At 50.6% G+C, this 24437-nt stretch overlaps 1 protein-coding gene across 3 annotated transcripts; it reads right to left on the bottom strand.

Moving 5' to 3' along the window:
* Positions 1-1895: 1895 nt before the first annotated feature.
* LOC144150032 (serine/threonine-protein kinase PLK1-like) lies at positions 1896-17766 on the bottom strand. 3 transcript variants are annotated; one of them, XM_077681828.1, is made up of 5 exons: positions 17579-17713; positions 16408-16687; positions 8408-8654; positions 7058-7202; positions 1896-2347 (listed from the first exon to the last, which is right to left on the bottom strand). In XM_077681828.1, exons 2-5 carry the CDS (start codon positions 16494-16496, stop codon positions 2343-2345), a joined length of 486 nt encoding a protein of 161 aa, XP_077537954.1. In that variant the 5' UTR covers positions 16497-16687; positions 17579-17713; the 3' UTR covers positions 1896-2342. The 3 variants fall into 3 exon arrangements, with proteins under 3 accessions (XP_077537954.1, XP_077537953.1, XP_077537952.1); XM_077681827.1 differs by lacking the exon at positions 1896-2347 and having other exon boundaries at positions 5183-7202; positions 17703-17766; XM_077681826.1 differs by lacking the exon at positions 1896-2347 and having other exon boundaries at positions 5183-7202.
* Positions 17767-24437: the final 6671 nt, after the last annotated feature.

Raw genomic sequence — 24437 nt, 5'->3', positions numbered from 1 at the left:
CAACTGACCAAGTCCACGGTCTCCAATCAGCCACGGGATGCGGCGTCACGGTCCGCCGCAGTCAAGTCTGGCGCAGAGCACATACAAACGGCGGACCGCTGTAGCAGACGACAGAGCAGACCAACCAGCTACACTCTTGGCCACAGTGCTCACGACCCAACACACTTGTGAACCCGTGCCAACTTCTCGCGCCCACGCTGCTCATGTTTTGTGCTTGGTTTCACAGTTTCGCGTGTATGGTTTTGTGCATAGGAGGCGTCAAAATGGGGGCAGAACAGAAATGTCCTTTAATAACGATGGCGGTGGCTGTGTGCGTGGACAAAGATTATTATTACCCTTCCCCAAAAGGGTTCTGTTGTGGGAAGGGGCTGGGCCTGCACATTGAACTCTTCAAAGAGCTAGTAGTTTCCGACGCTGCTGGGTACAGACAGCTCCTGCACGTCAGCCGAGAGCAGTTTGTGGAAATTCTCGCTTGCGTGGAGGCTAAAATTGCTCGGCAAATGACTGTCATGTGCCAGCCGATTCAGGCGGTGACGAAGCTGCAGGTAAGGCTGCATCACCTTGTACCTGGTAAGCACTTCTCGTATTGGTTTGGGCTCTTGCTGGCTTACATTACTTCTCATTGCCATGGTTGCTCCTCATGTACTTTTCTATGCAACATGCAGCTTCTAGTTGAGCAGCCGAATGTGGTTGCTGCCTGTATTGCGCAGCTATATCTATTTTGTTGCTAGAAGAGCTGAACATTAGCATTCTGTACCTTTCAAGCGACATGCAGTGAAGTGGAGTTAGTAGGAGCTAAAGCGCTACTATTCGCTGACATTGGCAGTACGAAAAAATAAAAAGGATTGCCCAGCTGCTGTCCCTGCCTGCATGAACTGCCCAAGCTTAGTTTAGTTAGGCTGCATGCACCAGTATGCTCTACCAGCTAAATGCCCCCCCCCCCCCCCCCCCCTTTCTTCCTCTTTTTGTTTTATTTACAAGTGAACGTCACGATTCCCGCAGTCGCCTGTTAATAGTCTAGCACTCCACCGTTAACGATTTCATTCCCAAAATGTGCGGCTATGTATGATGAACTGAGCAAAGATTATATGAAGTAACCAAAAACAGTTCAAGATTGTCAGTGGGTCATTTGGGGGTTTGACAAAAATTGGCAATTTCCAAATGGGAGAATGGGAGGGGGGGGGGAGATGGGAAAATATGTTTGCATAGCGAAAACAGCCAACTCTGGGTGCCTCTACTGTAACTATAGGAAGACGTTTAACATTTATTCTCGCAGTTGTGGATGCAAATGATAAATTTGCCTACATTGACATTTGCCTACATTGACATCCGGTGCTTGAGGCGGTGCAAGAGCATGGCAGACCACGTTCTGGCTGGAGGCGCTGGCCAACAACATTGCGAACTTGCCACACAATGTGGAAATTGGAACAGGTCTTGTCCTGCCCCTCTGTGTTTGTGGCCAGTGACGGATTTCCTCTAGGGAAGAACATGGTCAAGCCGTACAGAGGTAGCAGCTTGTCAGGTGATTAGCAGACCTTCAATTACAGATATGCATCTGTATTGAACTCTTAACTCTATTGTAGAGGACGATTCTGAAGCCTTTCGGGTATGCCCACTTACGAAAGTGCAGTAATTTTTTGCTTCATATACATTTTGCAGGTTGTCCAGTGCAAGAAGGGTTGTAGGAACTGTGTTCAGTGTACTGGCCAATGGCTTTCTTCTCACACTATCAATTCGAAGCATGAGAAAGTTGTCCCCACGGTGCAGGCAGCATGGGTACTGCATGTGTACCTTGGCAACGACTTGAGTACAGCTCCTGACTGGGGGGGCCAAAGATAGTAGGAAGCAAAGGTTTTTTGCCCTACAAGCAACACACGGACGTGTAAACGCATTTGGTTTCAGGGTCCATGAAGACATGCGGGACTACCTCAACGGTTAGGGTGCTGTGGCAAAGGATGTTCACATTTGTTGATGAGTAAGAAATGAAATAAACATTTGCACACACATTTATTTACATCGATAGAAATTTTTCAATTTGGTTTAAAATTTCCTTGCCAGTGAGGTACTGCACTTGCTTCGCAGTGTCCAGTTGACTTGTATGAGCCGCAACCATTTCTGGAAAAAAAAGAAAAAGGCGTCGTTTTTCTCCGATGGTTGCTGTATGGCTCAGGCAATCGTCTGCAGGACTGCCTGCTTCTGGGCCCTGTCATCGCTCGACAACCTTGAGGAGTACCTGCCTTGGCCGTTTTGCGCTGGGCAAGGGCTTTGGGGAGTTGTTGCCTCGAGCTTTCCTCCATCAAAGGCAGCTCCTCTTCTTCGGTTATGCAGGTGGCCGGTTGGGATCAGGCTGCAATGAACAATTTCATGGCTGGAAGGAAACAGGTTGCAGCCTTTGTTTCGGTTTCGATCCTGGAATTCACAGACGATACGACGAATAAACTGGAAGCTGCTGCATGCGTTTTGGGCTATATGGCACTTACTTTTCACGTCTATGTGCCGAAGCCACATAATTAAAGAAAAAAAAACTTTTAAATGCAAAAAGAAAACAGCCAGTTGTGGCAGATGTCGCTGCTCTATATCAATGAAGCGAAAGCCGTGGTCGAAACAGAACAGCATAGTTAAACATTTATACCTCAGCCTGAATGCAGTTAAACGTCAATGTAACGAAGTCGGTAAAATTCGTAATTTACTTCGTTACATTGAAATTTCGCTACATTGAAATTCGCGGTTATAATATTCATCCCAGGAAGCGTTTCCTGCAAAAGAAAACGTGGCGCGCATACACGGCTGGCGCACTGTTTCTATCGTCTACGCGGGCATCAGCAAGCCTCAGGCGCGCTGACGCAGCCGCGGAGACCACCCGCGCGATGTGGGTAGCTTCAGCGACCGCTTCTAACCGCTCGCTGAAACGCAACGCGATGTGCAAACGAGAGGGGCACACGAGAAAAAAAAAAAAAGCGGATAACGTGGGCGAAATTTTCAATGTAAAATGTAATGCGCGCCGCTTAATTACGAAAGCGCTCATCAAATATCCTCCGCGGCGGCCTTTAAGCGTTCACTGTTGGGCGGGATAACCAAGAAGTCCTTTAGAACAGTGCGGATTGAAAGGAGAAAAGTGTGCAGCCGACAAATACGTCGCAATTCGCCGACCAACCTGCGTGCGAGTGCTCTTTCTCGGCAGCACGAACACTGTGCGCCCGTGCCGCGATGAGCCATAACTACGAGGTCACTCAGGTCAGGCTGCTTAACTAGGCAGCGGAACCGATGGTTGGGCATACCGCACCGCAGCTCGGCACGTGGCAGCGTCATTCCGACGAAATAACTTTTTTTCGCAAGAAAGCTACGTAAAATAAACGCAAAGGAAGACCCGAGTTTCATCAGCGGAATTTACCGCCAGTGTGCAACTGCGCGCAGACATGTGACGCACACCCGGCACAGTTAGGGTTAAGGGCGGGCCCGGCGGCGAATGTTGGCATTGCAGTTGAACATTTCTGTGCCCAACCCGAAGAAGTCCTTGCCGGGTTTAGCGTGCGAATCGGCGGTATTTTCAGCGCGCCGTGGTCTCAGCCTAACGAGGAGGAGGAGAAAAAACTTTATTGGTGGCAAAAAGTAGATTTTCGTCTTCCTGAGAGGAGCCCTCATTCCAGAGCCCCTGTAGCTTTGGCTGTCGCCCGGGCCCTCTCGACCAGTCTGCGCTGATCTTCCAGGGTCGAGCCTAACGAGTTTCCGCTTCGAACCACGCGCACACCGAAGCGGGACTAAAGGCACATTCCCACTGGCGATGCGCCTCGTCGCGCGACTAAAAGCGACGTCGCAAAGCGACGAGCCGGCCGTCGCTTTTCGGCGTTTTGCGACGGCGGAGCCGATCGCTCTCGGTCCGAATTCCCTCGTCGCGCGACGGCCCCGCAAAACCGGTAAGCCAATCATGGCCGCGGAGTAGGCTGACGTAGCCGGAAACGAATCATGCACTCCTCCATTCCCACTGGCGATGCGCCTCGTCGCGCGACGAAAAGCGACGTCGCAAAGCGACGAGCCGGCCGTCGCTTTTCGGCGTTTTGCGACGGCGGAGCCGATCGCTCTCGGTCCGAATTCCCTCGTCGCGCGACGGCCCCGCAAAACCGGTAAGCCAATCATGGCCGCGGAGTAGGCTGACGTAGCCGGAAACGAAACATTTCTTTACATCCGGTATGCTAACGCTGCGGGCGGGCGGGCGAGGACGAGCCGCCACCGCCGCTGGCTCGCTCGGCCAGGCGCTTGGCCCGCTATCGCTGTACCCGCCGGGTCGGGTCGGCAAGCAACTTCCCGTGTGCATCGGTTCTTTGGTCAGTGGCTTCAGCGTACGCGTGCACTAATCAACGAATAGCGTGGAACTCATCAGTGTGGAGAAGCGTGTATGGATTGTAAAAGCTAGGTGGACAGCGAGACGGTAGGACGGTAGGTTGACTTGCAGCCTCGGCGACTGGTAAACACGCGTAGAGTTCGGTGGCGTCAGAACTTTGCGCCTGTGAAAAGAAGCGACATTTGTGGGCCGTGATGCGGGTGTTGTGGCGTGAAAGCAAGCGTGTGCATTTCTTCGTGCAATAATATGTTGAAAAGAGCCTTCTTGAGTTTATTTTCTGCTCCTCCCGCAACCCGCAAATGTTTTCGGCATTGCTCCAGGTTAGTAGCATGTGTTTTAGTTTGATATCTACCTGCTTTTGTCGCGTAACATCATTTTCTTTGACTGCGAATGGTGCGATGATGCGATGATGGGAACGCAGTCGCATCATCGCTCATCGCAAGTGCGAACACCACCTCAAGGCCTCATCGCGCGACGCGCGCCGTCGCGCGACGAGACAAATCGCCAGTGGGAATGTAACGACGACAATGGTTGAACGCGAAGCTACCACGCTTTTTGTGTGCGTCTGTGTGTTTGAGTATTCATGTGTAAGTGAGAGTTTTCATCACACCTTCACCCCCATTTGGTGTAGCAAGTTGGGCGCCCAGCCTGTCTTACCTCACTTGCCCATTAAAGATGTTTCTCTCTCTCTCTCTCTCTCTCTCTCTCTCTCTCTCTCTCCCTCGTGATGGCTTCCTTGGTTGGCCAATCCCACACTGCGAGCATGGGCTACTTTTGGAGGGACGCACCACTTTTCTAGCACAGCCACGGAAACTCTCGGGCGTGCACTTCGCAGGCCTAGCGTTTAGGTTTGGGTGTACGGCGTGAATCGGTAGCTGCTGCTTGGCGCTCGCTTCGACCATGTCGAAATGGAGCTATCGGATAGACGTCGGCTTCACAATGTGAGCGACCCAGGTTCGATTCCGGCAACGAGAAGCGTCTTTTCCTTTCACTTTAGCCACGATCATTCAGCTTCATCATCAGAGAAAGTTGGCTTTCCTGCAGGGCGTATTGGCGTACAACGGCATCCGTCAGGACACTAAAGCCTCGCTTTAATAAATGAATCATTTCTTTATTGCACCATATACCCCTACAGCCGGCACGACACAAAAATATTTGCAAATAGTCATCCGAAACCCTTCAATAACGCGGACGCGAATTGAAGCTAATCGATGAGCCATCCAGTGGCTCTATTTCTGCTATCTCACTAGATGTCCTCCATGAGCTTCCAGCACTTCCCCATTGCCTCCAGACCCCTTTCTAGGCGGGGTGAGATGATGCCCTGTAAAGTCGCGAGAGTAAATTTTCACAATGCCAGCTCATGCCTATCTAATCAGTTAATTATGGCGAAACAGACACTCTCCCCTAGCCTTCCCGCGCGCTGCCGGCCTGAGTCCTGTGTGCCGGAGAGCGCCGCTTAACGAAAACTATACGAAGCGGGGTGATCGCGGAGGCCATGGCGGTTGCGGCGGTTTACGACTCCTGTTTTAGCTCCATATGGGACGCCTATATAGTTTCTTCGCTGCTTCGTGGTACGGTGCGTGCCGGCGGGCATTCGTGGACGGAAGCACGGGTGCATCGAGGCACCCTAGATATGCTTAAGACGGCCCTACTCGTCCCATTGGAAAGTGGCGGACGCCACAGGCGGCGGCGTTGACTTGGAACCGTTTGGCGCGATTGCGTAGATTAGCGGACTGGCGCGAAGATTCTCATTTGGCGCAGGAGTTGAAATACTAGAGTAGCTGTTAACCCGAACTCAGCATGTGAAACCAACCTTTGGGAGAGGATCTGTGGGCTCAGTGTCGGCAGCATGGAGGAAAACATGCAGGACATGGGCACATGACACCAGTGCATTATGGGGAAGCCTGCAGCTGCTAATAGAGGAAGCCCGTGCATGTTTGTGGCCGCCAGTCATTTCCGCTATATATTCAGCTATGCTTTAGGCACATCATGCAGCGACAGCAACGGCCGGGAAATCATTGTTCATGTTAAGGAAGTTTAACGCAGCAGTGATGAACGATTTATTAAATGAATGTACAGGCAGTAGTGTCCGTGGTAACAAAATAATATCTAAGCGTAAAAATCGGCCGCGCGACGCAAATACAAATTCCGCAGAGACGACACTATGGCCCAAAACATTGGCGCAACGATTACACCCCCCTCCTTACAAGACACGATACCGCAGCCAAGGAATTACGTAATTACAGAAATATCAGTGGCATTCTGAGAGAGATCATACCAGCAGCCTGGCAGCATCCCTGAAGACGAACTCGAAGGGATTGTGAAAATTAGTTCGCAGTATTATGAATTCGGCTTAAGCAGACTGTTTTGCACTCTTGGGGCATGCTCAGTGCAACTCGGCAGCGGGAGTCTACTCTACTGTATTAAAGAGCACACGCTGAGAGCTTAAAAGCATGCCACTTTAAAACCACCGACCGAAAGAGAAAGCTTTAGAAGGTGCGGGCAGCAGAGAGCTAGGAAGATAGAGATAAAGTGAAAGAACTATTAACGATCTATTTTCACACGTACAGTCCAGCATCTTCGCAGGAGTGCAAGGGAAAAGATGGCATGGTGATAAAAACAGGGCAAGCACAAACTGTCCCTTGCCCTCAAGCCTATCTGCCTATGACTACAAGGGCGGGCTGGACAGCGTTTCGACTATGGTGCGGGCATCCCTACGGCGCAAGAAGAGGTCGGTGGAACAGCTGAGTGCCTGGAGAGTTTCGAACCGGTATGTGTGGAACACACGATTGCTTTTGATGTAGCAGACGGCAGTGATGAACGGGCACAGGAGTATCTTCGGCAGGTCCTTGAAGAAGTTCATCTGGAAAGCAAGATGTGGAACACTCCGTTGTTTCACCTCTGGAAGGTATACGCATGCTTCTAAAATTTATTTTTATTTCATTTATTTATTCAATACTGCCAGCCGCCCTTTGGCGGCCAGAGCAGGAGTGGTACAGTGCAGAGTACGAACAGAGAGTTTACACGCGACCAGTAACACGGCCCGCGGTTCACGGCAATATGTTATTTATGCCTTCCACATCATGTGCTACTTATGCCTCGATTTAGATCTTAGCACAAACATGTCGGGTTGGCGAATTCACTAGAAGGGTCAGTCTTTCAATGACTTGAAAACTGATCTTGTGGCCATAAAAAATTTGCTGACCCCAAACTTTCAAGCAGCACAGAACCACACCTCTGCGCAATTTCAAGGCACTGAAAAATTCAGGGGGAGAGGGGGGTGACAAATGCATTGAACCGACATATATTCACGAGCATGATATACCCTAGCAAGGCTTATGGCAGGTGTGTGTGGAGAAGTCTGTGGATTTCATGGAAAGACGTGAAAGTGAAGTCTCTACTGGAGACAACGCCATTTGAGCATTCGCCTTGAGGAGAGGGACCAAGGTGATACTGCTTAAGATATATAATGGCTTACTCTGCTGCACTGAGCATAAAAAATGGAGCCACGAGTAACTACCACAAAGATCAGTTTTAAGGCACAGGCGCACGTATGGTCTATTGCCTGCTAGAATAAACCAGGGAGACACAATATTTGTTGAAAATACGTTAGGACACCTAAGCACCTGACACGGGGCAGGAATGCCAGTCAGTGCGCTTTCGAGTTTTGCGCTGCGAGCATTAAAGTTATAGCAGCGCGGATAAATGGCCTAGTACTGTGCCGGGCATTGTCGGTGCAACTGCGCATGGGACGAACCGGTCTCTCCCCCTCTGCGCCCGCACAGTGGCGACGGTCAGCTACTGCGTACCGTACCGGAACCGGTTCTCCGCTATGCTATAACTATCTATTGTTTTGCGGCGCGGTATATACGGTGGACTGGCGTGCTTTAGACTATACGTAGCGGTATACAATTCGCACTGGGTTCAGAGCGCTATGGCATGCTCCGCAGTCTGTGGGACGCTTAGGAACCACATGGCTGCTAGAGACAGATTTTTCTCGCAGTGGGTTATTTATTGCTTTCACATTTAAACACACTGGAATGGTGGTGACGAAAAGGGCATCCGAACCTGGACGGAGCCGTTGGTGAGATAGAAGGAGATGGCCGACTGGGTGCGCAACCGGGAATAGAGGCAGGACAGGCCAGCAAGGTTGTCGCACTCTCGAGGTGCCACGCGTTTGCCCGTCATACGCAGGCACTGCTTCATGGAGCGGTAGAAGAGCTTCACCAGGGCCGCCACCTTCCGAAGGGTCGCCGGGTACTCTTCCAGCGAGTAGTAGTTCTCCACGGAGTTCTCGTCCATGTACGTCGGACTCCTGTGGATAGATGCCACACATTGGCCAAGAGGGTCAGTCGCTTCCAACAGATGCGTGCAAGGACTAAGTTTTTATAAAACACTAATCGAGCCGGGCTAGAAGGCTTCACTAGTGTCAAAATCCTATTCTGCCACAGGCCATGCAGGGACCGTACTGCCATTGATAAATGATACAGCAGACACAACATTACTGTGAGAAGCAGTATTTGAAATATCAGTCAAGTGTATAATGCACCTTGTTTTTGGATGGAGGAATCACTCGAAATGGGCTTCACCCCACTTTGAAATGGGGGGTACGGGTGTATGTCCTCTTTAGTACATAGAATCTAATGTCCGCACAGAGCTCGCTCTAGTATCATAAAATCACACAAAGCTATACGCCTCGAGCGCTGCCTGTAGGGGCGCCACTGAGATCCCCCTAGCGGCCCGTCTCGAAAGCAGTCGCGGGAGTCGCCGGCCCGCTCACCACTGTCGCCGTTGCTTTTGAGGCACGTTCGCGACTGATATTTTCCGTTTGTATGCGTTGGAAATACATATTTATGTGGAGCAGTCACTCTGTTCGCAAATGTGGTGTATTTACAAGAGTGTACATGCTTCTGAAGCGATCTTACTCAGTCCGCATAAGCGCCAGGTGTGTGTCACAAGCCGGCGTCACGAAACCGGCATATATGCATGGAGCTGATTGTAATTCCACTCCCCTGAAGTTTACTAACAGTACCTCCGTAAGCAGCGTTCGTTCAGATGCTCGCTGTAATTTAAATCGGTTTCGTGTGCTTTCATAATCTAGCGGAGCACTCATTCCTGATAGCCCGCCAGTTACACTTCATACCTCTGATATTGATCACTACCCTGAACAAGCCATGTGGCATAAATTTCACGGACATTCTACGCAATACGTACGATGGATAATGCAAAATTACATGCGGGAGTCAGCACAAAGAATTTAAGGCTGGGTCGTCTTGTCGCGAGGTGAGCTTTCCCAAACAGTGATCGGTTACATATACCCTGCGCTTGTATCCGCGGCCGTGACTAAACGCTTCTTCGAAACATCATATGGCACAGAGAGCCCAGAATTTAACGCAAAAGTGAAATCAGAGAGCCTTATCGATACCACACTCTTCCAACGACACCTTTTATCGCTTGAGAAATTCCTTGGTGTATACTTCAAAAAAATGTGTCCGCCGAGTGATCAGCTGCTCGTTCAATTAAAGTCAAAAACAAAATAAAGGTCAACACACAGCTTGCGTGTGATTACTAAAACGGTCATTCTTTGATTTAGCTCCGCATTTGTGGACACAACGATAGTTAAGCGCCCCCCTCCCCCTCCTCCTTCTCTTGGAAAATATCAGTGCATTTCGCATCTAGTTGGTCTAGTGAGTTCAACCTTGGTTAAGGTAAGACGAACGTCTCTAGAATTTCCGAAGCTGCACTGGGTTTTTTCAGCTATTACATTGCTCCTGGACTTGGCAGACCATTTATTTTTCCGTGGTTTCATTAACTCTCCTTGGTCCATGCTATCAGGCGGGATCGTGGGCACATATCTAACGACCCACAGACTTGGAATATACTTAACATGTCCGCGTGGCCTCTATTTCAATAAAAGGCACAAGTTATTGTTAGGTATTAGGTAATCACCTCTCCGACTGATATTTTTCTACAACGTATACATTCAAAACAAGGCCGAATTCGTTGTCCGCGCTGCAGAACAATACCAACCTCTCACTGTGCCAATATTAGGACTGAACGAGGCGTCAATAGAATTCACTTGCGCCTGAGATATCCGGAGGTGACAGTGGTGATATGCCGCTGCCGTCGCCGACGCACGTGAGATCGGTCGAAGCGCGCAGTACCGCGTCCCCGGTTAGCTCTTGTTGGCGTTCGATCCCTCTAATCCGGACGCAGCTGTTTTTTGAAGTGCCCTAAACGTACTATTTGTTTACGTACATCACCATAACAAGATGTTTAGGGCGCGGAACGGCAAAAAGAAGCGAAAGAGAACCAAAACACTGCATGAGCCGCTATCAGCTGCGCAGCGGACTTCCCGTAAGCGCCGCGGAGAAGCGGCGGCAGGCGGCGCAGCGATCGCGAAGCTCGAGGCGTATACCTATCTCCATTGGTGTGGCAAATGGCATTAGGAACCACGGGAAACAACTGCCATGACTCCGAGTACAACTTTCTGGGCCCGATATTAGCATACTCAAACTTGACTACTGGATATTTCATTCAAAGATCCAGGTGAACGTAGCTGAAAGCCGCAGTTTAAGAGACACCCACCGACTACCACCTGTGAAAAGACCCGTTGTCGATGCACGAGCAAAGAAAAATGCTTGCCCCTTCATTGGGAGTTTTCGTGCATGGCCTGCAACATAGTTATAAGCTTTTCCCGCTTCCGACATGTTCACGGATGCATCAGCACAGCTTCATTAAGTGCAAACAGCATCCAAAAATATCGTGCGTTTCGTAGCTCTCTCGGATTTTGTTCGGCGAGAAAGCATGCGTTATTTGCTGAGAAATAGGTAAGTATATCCGGCACCTCTCTCCCAGTTTTTTTTTTTTTCATTCTTTTCTTGACTACGTAGCCATTGCGTCACAATTGGGGGCGACGCGCCGGTGTGACAGAGCGTAAACGGTTAAAGCTACGCGCACTCATGCTGGACACGGTAGCTTTTACGTCAACAAGCCATGGCCGACTCCGGAAGCATTTCTCTGGCCGTAGAAGACGGCTTGCATTTTTATGATTTGTCACCGACGCAACAAGAAGTGCTTTTAAATGCTCGAGCGGCCTCTGCGCGTGGATACACGGGTCACCTTTACCCCATCGAGCCGGTTGCGGCCAGCGCCGTTCAAATATCGTGCAAGCGCCGCGAACCAGCGCGTACATTGTTTGTGTCCGTCATGCGGGCGCCTTCACGTCAACTCGTCTGCGATCACGGCCATCTCATATTTCATTCTCTAGCGCGAGCCGGGGCAAGCCTCGGACCCATCACGGGGTCAGATCCGCCAGAGATAGACTCCTTACGTATAAAGAACCGCTCATTCCCGCCTCGACCGCCGTAGGCTCACGTCAACCTTACCCGGCTCACGTCAACCTTACCAATTCGGAAGAACACACGTGGCGTCTCCTTCAGTGGCATGTTCCCTAATCCCGCTATACTCCACCGAATCCCCCCTTCACTGCACCCTTCCCCAGAATGCCTTGCATGTGGCGCCCTCGCTACCCTTCCCCACATCTTCTGGGGGTGCCCGAAAGATCCCTTCCGCCTAATTTCCTGTGATGAGCAGTGGGAGGAGGCACTAGGAGCTCAGACCTAGAGGTACAAACCTCCTTGGTCACCAGAGCTGCCGATGTCGCCGCCCGGCACAAGCCAGCGGCCACAACCGCCCCTTGAGCCACACAAAGCTCAATAAAAATGTTTTCTCTCTCTCTCTCTCTCTCTCTCTCTCTCTCTCTCTCTCTCTCTCTCTCTCTCGCGCGCGCGCGCGCGCGCGAACCCAGCGTGAAATAAACACTTTCTGGCAGCCGTGTCGAGTAGGCCTCGTGGGTCGGGGCAGGGCCGTACCCAGAGGGGGGGGGTTTGGGGGTTCAAACCCTCCCGAAATCTTTTCCAGGCAGCACGTAAACAATACTTACTCTTGCTTTCAGCAAAACTACCCCCTTCCAAAAAATCCCCCCCCCCCCGAAAAAAATTTCTGGGTACGGCCCTGGGTCGGGGTCGCCCAAGCAACACGGGGGAGGTTGTGACAAAAATAAAGCTATTCGACGTACACCTTCATTGTTTACCCACAGCGGCTGCGGCGAATGGAACAGCACAAGGTCAGACCGGTCGGCTCACCCGCAGTAAGTACACTGCCTTTTACTCGCGGTTAGGTTTGAAAAGGGGCACGATTTAGCGGTAGCAACGTTTGCGCGCGGAGAAAAGTAAATAAGCTCAGGCGGGTCGCTTAAGGAGTACCGACACGAAAATTTTACGATCCATTTTTATTACTTTTATCGGTGCTTAATGGTCTGACGAACCCGACACAGCACTTTAAAGGGACAGACAACCGACTTTTATCGCGTATATGTTCTCTAGCTCATATGAAAGCCGGCGTTTTATATAGCCCGGTAACCACAAGCAATTTTTAAACAAACTGGAAGAAATAATTTTAATTTGGCAGCAAACTTCCTGAAATCGGAAAGGTGGCGGTTCGTAGTGTCGAAACTTGACACTACAATATGTGTCCCTGTCACGTGACCTGCAAACGTAGCAGCTACTGTAACTGCTGAAACGTTTATTTACGTATTGAAAACCTTTTAACACAAGTATTTGTACAAGCTTAAATAGTATATGTATTTCTAAACATTACTTTGAAAATTCTTAAGACACGCCGCCCGCCGCCGCTGGGTTGCTCCCAGTGTGGCTAACTGAGCCACCATGCCCGGAATCAACGGCAGCGTTCAGTAAACAGACCTAGCGAAGGAGCTTTGGCGGTTCTGTCTGAGTCAGGGGCGTTTGTTCTGCCAAAATATTTGATTTCAGTCTCCAAATACGCCAACGGAAGCTTAAAAAAAAAAAAAAAAACGTCGCGCCCGGGGAGAATCGAACTTCCCGCCCCCACGTGAAGCCAGATTCTACCTATCGTCTATCCCAACAGATGGCGCATTCGTGCAAAATTCACCCTTGCATTAAAAAAAAAACACATAAAGGAACAGGAAAGCCTGCGATTCAAACTTTTTTAGCTGGGAACAAGTTTTTAAATATTGTTTTTTATTTCGCATACAGACAAAAGTATGTTGGCGAGCTACTCTATGTCATGGTTGCCAGCATTAGTTTTGGGAGGGACACATACGACTCGTAGGTCAAAAAATTCGATTTAAAAAGTTCTAGAGCGTTATCAGCAAAACCGTTTCTCGTCAAGGTGCTTTAAGTGATGCTCTTTCATTTGGGATAGAGAATATATACTCGACAAAAATCGGTTGTCTGTCCCTTTAAATACTTCAGAGCGCGATAACTAATTACATTGAACGGCCTAAAAATCGTTCGTTTCAATTTCCCGCGTTTTTTTTCAGCCTGAAAGGCGCATATGACAAACCCGGCATGACCTCACCGCTTTGTGCGGATGTCAAAACACTGCGGAGGCCGGTGAGGGGATTCCCCAGGGTCAGCTACAACCTAGAGCTCTTGCGTCAAATACGAGGCGGTGCATACAAATCAGGCCAATCCCTCGGAACATGCATCCCAAACATCACGAAGGGAGACAACAGGCCAGGGTCAAAGCCCTAGATAACACTTATGGCAATGACGAGGGAACAGTATACAGACGCAGCAAGCTGCAAACAGAAGAGAGCAATGGCGGCGGTTGTGACGATAAGAGACAAATGCCTCACCAGCGCAACCATTCCCAAAACATCGAGTCAAGAGGCGGAAGATGTGGCCATAGCGCCGGCTATTACTCAAACCAAAACAACAACAATCATCTCCGACTCGCAGCAGGCTTGCAGAAGATACATTGCGGGAATGGCGACTCCAACAGCACACCGCCTCCTGAGCGCAAACCCCGCAAACCGGAAGGTCGTGATAGTATGGGCCCCGGTACACTCATCTCTCGCGGGCAACGATTTCGCCCACGAGAAGGCTTGCGCACTTGCCAACCAGGCCATGGGAGGAAAGCCTGACCCCACCCCCGTTGTTTCCTACCGAGACATTACCCAGCACTACACGCTCGAACGAAGGATCAATTCACCGCCACATCCCCAGTTAAGTAAACACCAAGGATCCACGCTTCGACTGCTGCAAACCAACACGTTCCCCCATCCGGTTCGACTTCATAAGCAATACCCTAACCAGCATCCACCGCATTGCGAGTCCTGCGGACAAACAGGCTCCCTGTGTCACATATTCTGGGAATGCAGTCAAAACCCAGACTTGCCACCCCCTTTGTCTAGCCCAAACCTCGAGCAGTGGGAGACTGCGCTGTCGAGCGCCCACCTCGCCGACCACATCATGCTGACAGAGAGGGCGGAACGTGCGAAGACAGCGTTTGGACTTCTGGACCATGGGAAGCCACTCCCACGCATAAGCTAAATTAAAGTTGCTCTCTCTCTCTCTCTCTCTCTCTCTCTCTCTCTCTCTCTCTCTCTCTCTCTCTCTCTCTCTCGACCGCGCCGCCGCCGGACCTGAACGGCTGCGCTGCCCGAAGGTGCTAGGCCTATACCATGGCGGCAGAAATTCAATGACCGCTTTCAATAAAACTCTTCATGGCGACTTCTATTGCGATTCCTGGCTATATTATCGCTTCCTTTCCAGTGTGTGAAAGTTTTTTTTTTTTTTGCCAACAGTGAATTTCTGGGCAGCGGTTATGCCTGTATAGCCCTGGGTACGTGCACCCGTTTGTGAATGCGCCAGCGCCCAGTCGCCGCCAGCGGGGCCGCGCGTGTGAAGTGACGTCATGAGTTTTTGACGAGCGGTGGCCGCGTCACTTCGTTTGGCTACCACGGGATGATATACGTATGTCACGCTGATGTCCATTTGCTCAGTGCCGCTCTGCGTGCTGTTCCGTCGGCGCGATAAATGAGATCCAATTACAGTATGTTCTTCGCGTCGCAGGCCGCTCATATTTCAGCCAGGGTATTCTGTTGAGCAAAGGTAGCGAACTGTGCAATAATATCAACGCCGAAAATTGGTGTCAGTACTCCTTCAACCGCATCTTCTTCCTTTTGCCGCTTGCTGCCGAAGTTATTGCTTGCAGATTCTCCGGCGTTCACCGTCGCAGGTTATAGACTTCGCTAATCGAGCACCAACGCTTTTCGTAAACGAAACTGAGAGTATGATGGCTGACTGAAGCGTGAGAGAAGCAGCCTGTCTCGCAATGTATAAAAGCCATACATTGCGAGATAGGCAATGTATGTACTAATTATATCAGCCCACGGAAAGTTTTGATTTACATTTATTTCACGTGCTGATCTACTTGGAAGCTGGTGATTTCAGGAAAATATTAACAGGTGCTTCTCCAATGATTTCTCCCTGTTCACAACTTTTGTGACGTAACAAACCATGGTACCCAAAAGCGTACAGGGCGTCGAACCCCGTCCTCACGCTTCTAGCGTTTTCTGCCTTATTGAACGACTGCCAGTTGCAAGAACGGTGCATTTTGATTCACGGCGCCGTGATCTACCCATAGGCAATCTTGTTCCACCTTTTTCGTGTCCCTTTAAACATGCACTTTTTTTTTTGTTCGTGGGGAAACGAGAAAATGCACGAGCAGTCTGTAAAAATGTCGCACAGGTAAAAATGTCGCACCAAAATGTAAACTTCCTCAATAGTAGGACTGTGTTATGCGAAATTTCGGGCTCATTTTATCAAAAGGCTCCTTGAGAAATGTGCTGAAAGTCAGCTAAGCTGCGGAATTTTAATTATGCAAAGGTTGGATGCCACTGAAGGTGGTGGGATTTTGTAGGATGCTCTGCACTGTAAACTGAGCATAAACCAACACTTTTATAACAGTATATCGTTTAGGAGAGGATCACTTGTCCGCAACGGAAGCAATGACTGATCCATACACCCAACGACCCAAGCCAGTCGATCAGCCATGGCGCAGTGATGGCAACGGATGCTCCGTGCGTCCCTATATAGAGGAACACTCCGCGGGCTCATTTATACGAGCAGCGTGCGGACAACCCACCGTGGTGTTGCCTTCTCCGGTGTGTGCACGCCCTGCAGCTTTGAGCAGTGGAGCTAAAACAGCACAGAGGCAGGTAGGGAGCGCAGACTCACACTTCGTTGCTGAGGAGGACCACCCGGGTGTTGTTGTTGAAGAGTACGCCGACGCTGTCGTCGCACACCTGGTATCCCAGGCCGTACATGTCGGTGTAATCCACCCACTTGCGGATCCAGAAGAGTGGCCCGCCCGCCGGATCCTCTGCCTCATCGGCGGCGGCAAGGCGCCGTTGGGGCGGCTTCGGGTCGCCGAGGAGGTCGAGCGGGCGCCGAAGGAGCTCGGTCAGCTGTGCCTGCCGCTGGCTGTCCTTGCGCTGGCCGCTGACGCTTATCCCCACTGCACGTGAGGGCAGGCGGGTTTGTTTTAAACGTCAACTGTTTAAAACCACGGACTGGTGCAGGGTGCGCCAATACCCAGTGTCAGTGTCCCGCAGATTAAGATAATTGCGGAGATTGTTAAAAATCATGTGCTCAAGTGGCCATTAAAGGGGCCCTGAAAGGCATTTTGAGCACACTAAACGAAGTAGCGCAATCGTTAGATTGGGTCGTCAAGGTCATCTGGGCCAAGTATTACTCTTTTACGCGCAGCGGAAAGCTCACACTTTTGTTGCAAAGTTTGTCGCTTTTTTCTCACCCTTTCCTTCGTGTTTTTGGACGCCGCCATCTTCACATGTCTACATCATCGATTCCCAGATGTTCGTCATGAGCTAGACATCCTGCTATTGGGCGGCTTTTTCACGCACTTCCGGCAAAGAGATGAGTCGTCTGCTCAGCGTCGACTCGCCGGCTGATCTGCCAGGGGAGTGTCGGAGTGCTTGAACATTTTACGACAAACGAAACAAGTGTAAACAAACGCTTAACCGTTCTATTGAATGCAACACGGCCATAACACGACATGGATATTCTCTTGCCGGAGTACGTTCCATAAAGAAAGCGTTGAAGCCCCGTGGCACTTCTTTCGTGCAATCGCAGAGAACGCCCTGAGCCGAATGCCCGGGTTTGACGGATACATTTTTTCCCACTTCAAAACAATCCAGAGATGCGTTTCGAACGAACACGTCGTCACAACATGCGTTGCAAGTCAGAACCGCGATTGACAGACGATGGGTTGCCTCCTCCTGCCCGTCGTAAATTCGGCACTCACCTCGCGCGCGGTTTGCGAGGACGAACAGCAAGTCACTTAAGCGCGCAAGCCGAGATAGCTTTTAGCCACGCACACTGCACATACCCCATGCGAGGTTGAGTCGTACGTCGCTCGAGAAAGATAATCCAGACCATGGGAAGCACTATCCACCCGCAGAAACACAACGTCGCATTTCATCGCGAAACAAAGGCGTCCACAACACACATACCATCGCCTCCTGTAATGCCAAACGCATCTCACACTTCCTAATGAGCGTGAGTGGTACGCCTGCAGTGCCCACATGTCGCGAGGTGGGGCCCCGAGCTGAACCGGGATCACGGAACCGTAACTGACTTCTGGGGCGGTTTGTGCCTTGTTCCCAAGGCAACCGATGTTTGAGATCGCCAAAGAAAGGCGCTCGCTCCAGCGCTAGAAAGCTCAGAGCCGCGCCGGAGCATGTTTTGCCAACGTTGCCGCTCTCCACCACGCGTCGCCCCAAGCTGAACTGGTCACATGATTGAAGCGTTTTGTGCGCGGGTTCTGTTTCGGTTTAAAATGTCTTTTTCACATGGCGCCGGCAGGAATTACCACCACCGCAAAATAAGACCCGGCACCAGCGGGGCCACATCTGATACGGCGCTTTTTGGATAAACAGTGCGCGGTGCATGAAAGGGACCGAGCGCAAGATCCTCCCCAGCGGCTGCGAATTCGCCGCCGATTAAAAGTCAAGTGCTGCACTGCAGCAACGCACACCGCGAAAGGGCAAGGCCAGGCCACCGCACACATGCGGCCAGATTTTTCGTTCGCTTATCCATCCTTGAGCGGAGTGCGGAATTCATGGTGTCAACAAAACTTGCGCGTAGCAGACGGCAGTCGGAGGAGCGTAATGCGGAAGTACGTCACCGCTGACTAGCGCAGCATCATGGGAGGGAGTGCTTGCGCGGCGTCAACAGTTGAAAAGAGGAGGAAACGCGGCGCGACGATAATGCGCGGTTTTTGATTTACGATTTCTCAGCTAATACTCATCGCTTTAACAAAATTCTTGCGGGAGGAGATTGCTAATACATTGTCTTATTTGGTTACATGTACATCCATGCATCGGCGGAAGGTATTTCAGGACCCCTTTAAATTCATTCTGCTGCCCAGGGTTATTACCATGCAATGTATTTATGTAACGCACGAAATGTCGCTTTACTTTAAATTGACCAGGAAGAGAAAATACAATCTCGTTGAGTTACTCAATCAGGTGCGCTCCATGCCATAAGACCTATTAACCGAAGAAACGCAGGAAATGTTGAAAAACTCATTTCTCGCTACACGACCACTACAAGGGTGCTACAGCAGCTGCAGTGACGCGATATGGGGAAATAAAAAATACCAGCGTGGTAATCGCACAGTCGTGTTTCTGGTTTCAGTTAGCGTCAGTCCATGGCCGGCAATCGGTCGAAGATTCTGAGACATTATAAATACCCAGCCAGAAAATGTCTGGGGAGTCTTCACTGCTTCATCTGTTTTCCTTGGAATCACCGTCACGTGTTTGAAGTCTGCGGTGAATCGCTTTGTGCCGATGACAACGATGCCAGTCTCTTTAAATGAACTAAACGTGTATTTCTCATCAAGACCTCTTCAACAAGACTTGACAGTGGGTCATTGCACGATGCGCATGCAGTGGGATCAAGCAATGTGTTTGAACAAAGTTCACAACTCAGGAGGACGACCTTTCCCAACCAATTAGAAACGGCTCACACCTTGACGGAGGTTGGGACTGTCAGCTGGCTTAACTGACGTACTTGACCCCGTAAGCGCGTCTGGACGTCACGTCGGCCTCCAGTTCTCGAAAAACTGGACTGTTGCGCGCAGCTCCTTCGAACAGATCCAAATGCACCGGCAAGGCCTTTTACGCGTATACCTTTGAAGGAATGCAGAGACCCGGAACAATTTGGTGGCCTGGCCGTCTTATCGGGAAGTACGGCAGCCGAGATTCAATAACATTCGTCATGAAAGTGGCGACTCACTATCGAGTAGCAATGCGCTCTGGTGAAGGCTTACGCTACCTAAGCAGTCGAGAAAACGGGCACCACCACTCTTACGATAACGAAAAGGGCTTTGCGCCAGTGGGGTCACAGATTGCTGCAAGTCAAAGCTTTGCTTCAGCTATGGGAATCACCCTGTAAAGCAACCGCTCCAATGGACACCAACTTGAACAAAGCCTACAGAAAACACGAATTTCAACAGTGCCCGTGAAATAAATTGCTCTGCTGGTTTGGCGACATATCAACCGTAACGACGCCCGCATGGCAAGTTTGTCGAGAAGAATTCAATTGGATGAATGCCTGCGTAACCTTTGTGAGCTGCACGCAAACAAAAAAAGTATTTACCACCAACATAATTTTTGGTGTTGCAATAGGCCTGTAAAACCACATTGTCAACCATCGTGGCATCCATACGTGTAGCTTGAGACATGTCACTTTCTAGAAAACCTTCATAAACACGCTAAGCAGCCAAATAAAGCTGCCACAAGTGAGAGTTGAAAAAATTCATTGCAGTCTTGAGGAGAACGGTCTTTCCCCAGTTTCGATGTGGGACAGATATTGCAGATTAGCCAAAGGGTCACGGACTAACCCTTACACTGGGCCAGTGTTGCGCTCCAATGGTCTGCGGCCTGCAATGGTCAAGCTGGTGTTAAGCGAGTCGAAGCGGGGTTGTGTGGTCATGCGGGACGTCGGGAGACGTGAAGGCGGTGGGTCTGTGAGGCAGTACAGAAAACACTGCTTCCATGGACACAAGACAGCACCATTTGCATATTAGCACACCAACAGCAAGCTTCTCTTCAAAAATGGAAAGGGGGGGGGGTAAGAGGAAGTAGAGAGAGAGGGAGAGAGAAAGAACGAAAGAAAGAAAGAAAGAAAGAGAAAATACATTTAATCAAAAAGCTCCTTGGGGCATTGGCAGAGGGCACGAAAGTGTGTCACGTGTCCCGCAGTGCGCCTTGTGGGCTGAAGGATACAGGTGGGGGCGGGAGTGTTACGAGACTGTACGCTGAGGGGAAGGTGTGCACTAGGATGATGAGCCACATGCGGGCATCCTCCGGGGATAGGGTGTTGTGGGAGGGTCTGACGTTTCGGTCTGTGGTGGAGTGTAATGTCGGTGTACGTGTACAATGGGCAAAGAGGAAGAACTTTGCATGAGTAGCGTTCGAAGTAATTTTTGTTCCTGCACTACAGTATATCCTCCGTCCAAGCACTCAAACTCCTAAAAAGAAAGAAAAAACAATTCGAGCAGCTTGCACTTGTGGTGCAAGGCTGGAGAAACGGCGGAGCTCATGGCCCACCTTTTGGTTCTTCCGGTTTTGCTAAGTTTTGTTACGTATCACGATTTTTTTAGCGCATGGCTCCCCGCCGGCGGAGCCCGGCTGTCACTCTTCTTGCGCCAGTGGACTTCGTTTTATGCCGCGTTTTCCCCAAGTAGAGTTGAGCCCGGCTGCGAGGATAGGCCGTGCCCTCCACTGTTTGCTGATGCGCGCTGCTTTGGCGCTCTTCCTCCCCGCCAGGGGGCAACGCGTGCTTCTTTTTTCGTTGTTTTTTTTAGGGGCGAAGGCCTATAGGGGCTCGGGCTGTCAGCGTCTCCACTCGTTTCATGTGGTCACGGTACTAAAACACCGGGGCACGTGTTTTCAAACGCCTCACTCTGTAACGCTTCGTGCTTCAAAGACACGATACTTTTACAGCTCTAATATACTTCTACCCCCCAACGGTCTCATCTCCACGGGAAAAACGCCAAAGCGTCAAAAATACACTTATAGACTGCATGCTTCGCCCCTCTACAGTTTTCCCCTTTGTGGAGATGGCCCGAGACTTTTTGCTGATGCCGCCGGACCAAGCTCAAGCTTAACATCTCCGGCGTTAAAAAGAACTCGCTTCAGACAAGCTATGCCCGGTTTATGGGTTGCAATGGGCACTAAAGCTGTTCCTTCCAAGGCTCAGTTGTCTTGCTGGAGCTTTGACGCACCCATAGGCACCGAGAGATAAGGGGGAAACCTACAGCAGGAGAGGATGTCATCCTTCCGGTTGGCGACGATGTTGGGCCTCCGTTGGGGAGTATCCTGCAGGAGCATGCGTCGTATCAGGGAGCGAGCGGGGCGGCTGATGTGCCACGGCACCAGGCACTCGTTCTTGATACGCTTGTTAAGTGTCCTTCAGCGTGGGTGCCTCGAACCGCGGCTGCCGCACCTGGAGGGTGAACCTACGCCATGCAGAGAAAAGGGGGGCTTGAATGATTGCAGGCCTAGTTGAGTGCCTGCCTACGCGAAGTCCCGGAAGAGCGGTGTACTCCGCCTTACCCCTGCCACCTTACCCCTGATGGTTCAGTCTGTGGTGCATTGTGATGTCGGTGTACGTGTACAATGGGCAAAGAGGAAGAACTTCTTTGCACGAGTACTGCTTGCAGGAAAAAACAGAATTATCGCTATCACCGCACCTGCCATATATATAAATGAACGTCGCACAGAGTAACCAATGTTTATAGCACAGTTGGTAAACAAACCAGACACTTATTACTAGGCAGAAGATTGCAACTGTGGCACTGTGGTTAGCTATGTGACTGTTGCTCCCTGAACGAGCTACGCAGTACCCAGCAGATCCATGCCAATGCCACACTGTTTCGCATTGTGCAGACAACATGATCGTACGTAGATTTTTGAGCCTGCAATAAAGTATATCCTCCGTCCAATCACTCAACCTCCTAAAAAGAAAAATTCGAGCAGCTTGCAGTAGTGGTGCAAGGCTGGAGAAACAGCGGAGCTCGTGGTCTACCTAGGTTCTTCCGGTTTTGCTAAGTTTTGTTAGGTATCGCAATGGCTACCCGCTGTCTGAGCCCGTCTGTCTCTCTCCTTGCGCCAGTGGACTTTCTTTTATGCCGCGCGTTCCCCGAGTACAGTTGAGCCCGGATGCAAGGCTAGCTTTCGGCGTTACTGGAGAAAGAAAGAAAAACTTTTATTCCTGGCGAGGCTTAGTCCTAGCGAGTGTCACACTACCTGGGAAGGCACGCCAGGTAATCTTGAGTCCTAGTGGTGGTCAGGAGCTGTAGCTCGGGTGAGGAGCTCCCGGTCACCTCCAGTCAGGTAGTGGGAGGGTTCGTAAAACGGAGCGGGGGTAAAAAGGGGCATTCCCAAATGGCGTGTGGCGTGGTGTCGCGAACGCACATGCCGGGAAGTTTGGGCGGGGATATAATGTGGGAAAGATGTGGTGGAGGACGTGTCTGGTGGGGAGGGAATGGGTTTGTAATTGTCGCCATAATCTTTCTAGGGGTGGAGGGAGAGACGTGTGAGGGGGAGGTAGTTCTTGCCGCTGTAGGCGGTAGTAAGGTCGTTAAAAGCAAGCAATAGTTCGTGGGTGTTCCGTGCGTCGTGCTGCCAGACGCCTACATCTGAAAAGAACTTCTTGCTGCACGAGTTAGTGAATATAAAAGGGGAAACAGCGCAAACTCAGACAAGACACAAGAAGAAGGAGGTAACAAACACGAGCGCTGACTTACAACTGTTTCCCCTTTTATAATCATGCACCAACTCGCCCAAGCCTTAACTCTTGCAACCTTTAGTGAATAGTTGCCATGATTTGAAGTGCAACAAAAAAGAAACACGGACGATGAATAAGAGTAGGCAAGACAGGCGCTAACTTCGAACTACGTTATCGCGCTACGCACGTGCTTATATACCTTTGAAAAAGAGAGGGCAAGAAAAGAATCGTAGCGTCAACGAGAGGGCGAGGGAACACGAACTGTCGCTTGGAAAACATAAGGGAGCCCATTTGCCTACCTACTGTTGTGTCTGCGGTTGTGAGCCATGGTTCAATGAGATAAATACTGAACAGGAGGGCGAGGGAATTCGCCTAAGCGTATTATATCAGGAAGAGAGCGAGTGACTGGGTAAGTGGTACCTCGATTGCTCTGTACAAAAGCGAAATGGGCTTTATAAAAAACGTGCTGTAAACACATCTATCACTGTTATCTGTACACGGTACGATCGTTCTTTCTTGCCCCCTCTTTTTCAAAGGATTATAAGCGCATGCGTAGCGCAATAAAGTAGTTGGAAAGTTAGCGACTGTCTCGTCTACTCCGTTTCATCGTCCGTGTTTTTTGTTCCGCTTCAAATCATGGCAATGTCTGCTTCTGGGGCTCGGTAAGTCAGTCCTCGAGCAGCCAGGTGAGCCGTTTCCACACCGCCATAGCGCACTTGGCCGGGGAGGGAGGAGGATCGGTCTGCCTGGCTAGAGTTGAGCCCTACTGCGAGGCTAGGCTGGGAGTCCAGCGCGTGCCCTCCGCTCTTTGCTGACGCGTGCTGCTTTCGCGCTCTCCCTTCTCGCCAGGGGGCACCGCGTGGGCCTCTTTTCTTGTAGTTTTTTTAGGGGCGAAGCTCCTTAGGGGATCGGGCTGTCAGCGTCTCTTGTCGCTTCAAGTGGTCACGGTACTAAAACACCGGGTCACTCGTTTTCCAACGCCTCGCGCTAGATGGTTTCATCTCCGTGGACAAAAACGCGCACTAAAAGGACACACCGTCACTCTCTTTTTCCAACGCCTCGCGCTACAACGCTTCGTGCTTCAAAGACACCAGACATTTACAGCAATATACCTCTGCCCCCCAACGGTTTCATTTCCGCGGGCAAAAACGACAAGGTGCCAAAAATACACTCATTCACTGCATGCTTCGCCCCTCTCCAGGTTTCGCGTTGGTGGAAATGGCCCGCGATTTTTCGCTGATGCCACCGTACCAAGCTCAAGCTTAAGCATCTCGATCCGCTGTTAAGAGCATCCTCTTGAGACAAGCTACGGCAGGTTTATGGGTTGCCATTGGCTCTGAAGCTGTTTCTTCCAAGGCCTAGTCGCCTCGCTGGAGCATTGACGCACTCATATCCACCAACGGACCAGGGGAGAACCTACCGCAGGAGAGGATGTCTTCCTGCCGGTTGGC

Source organism: Haemaphysalis longicornis, unplaced genomic scaffold (genome assembly GCF_048455015.1).
Source record: "Haemaphysalis longicornis isolate Haplotype H1 unplaced genomic scaffold, Haemaphysalis longicornis Haplotype H1 scaffold_8, whole genome shotgun sequence".
NCBI classification, from domain to species: domain Eukaryota; kingdom Metazoa; phylum Arthropoda; class Arachnida; order Ixodida; family Ixodidae; genus Haemaphysalis; species Haemaphysalis longicornis.
The sequence above is the reverse complement of the archived record's forward strand: the minus strand, read 5'-3'. Positions and strand labels throughout refer to the sequence as shown.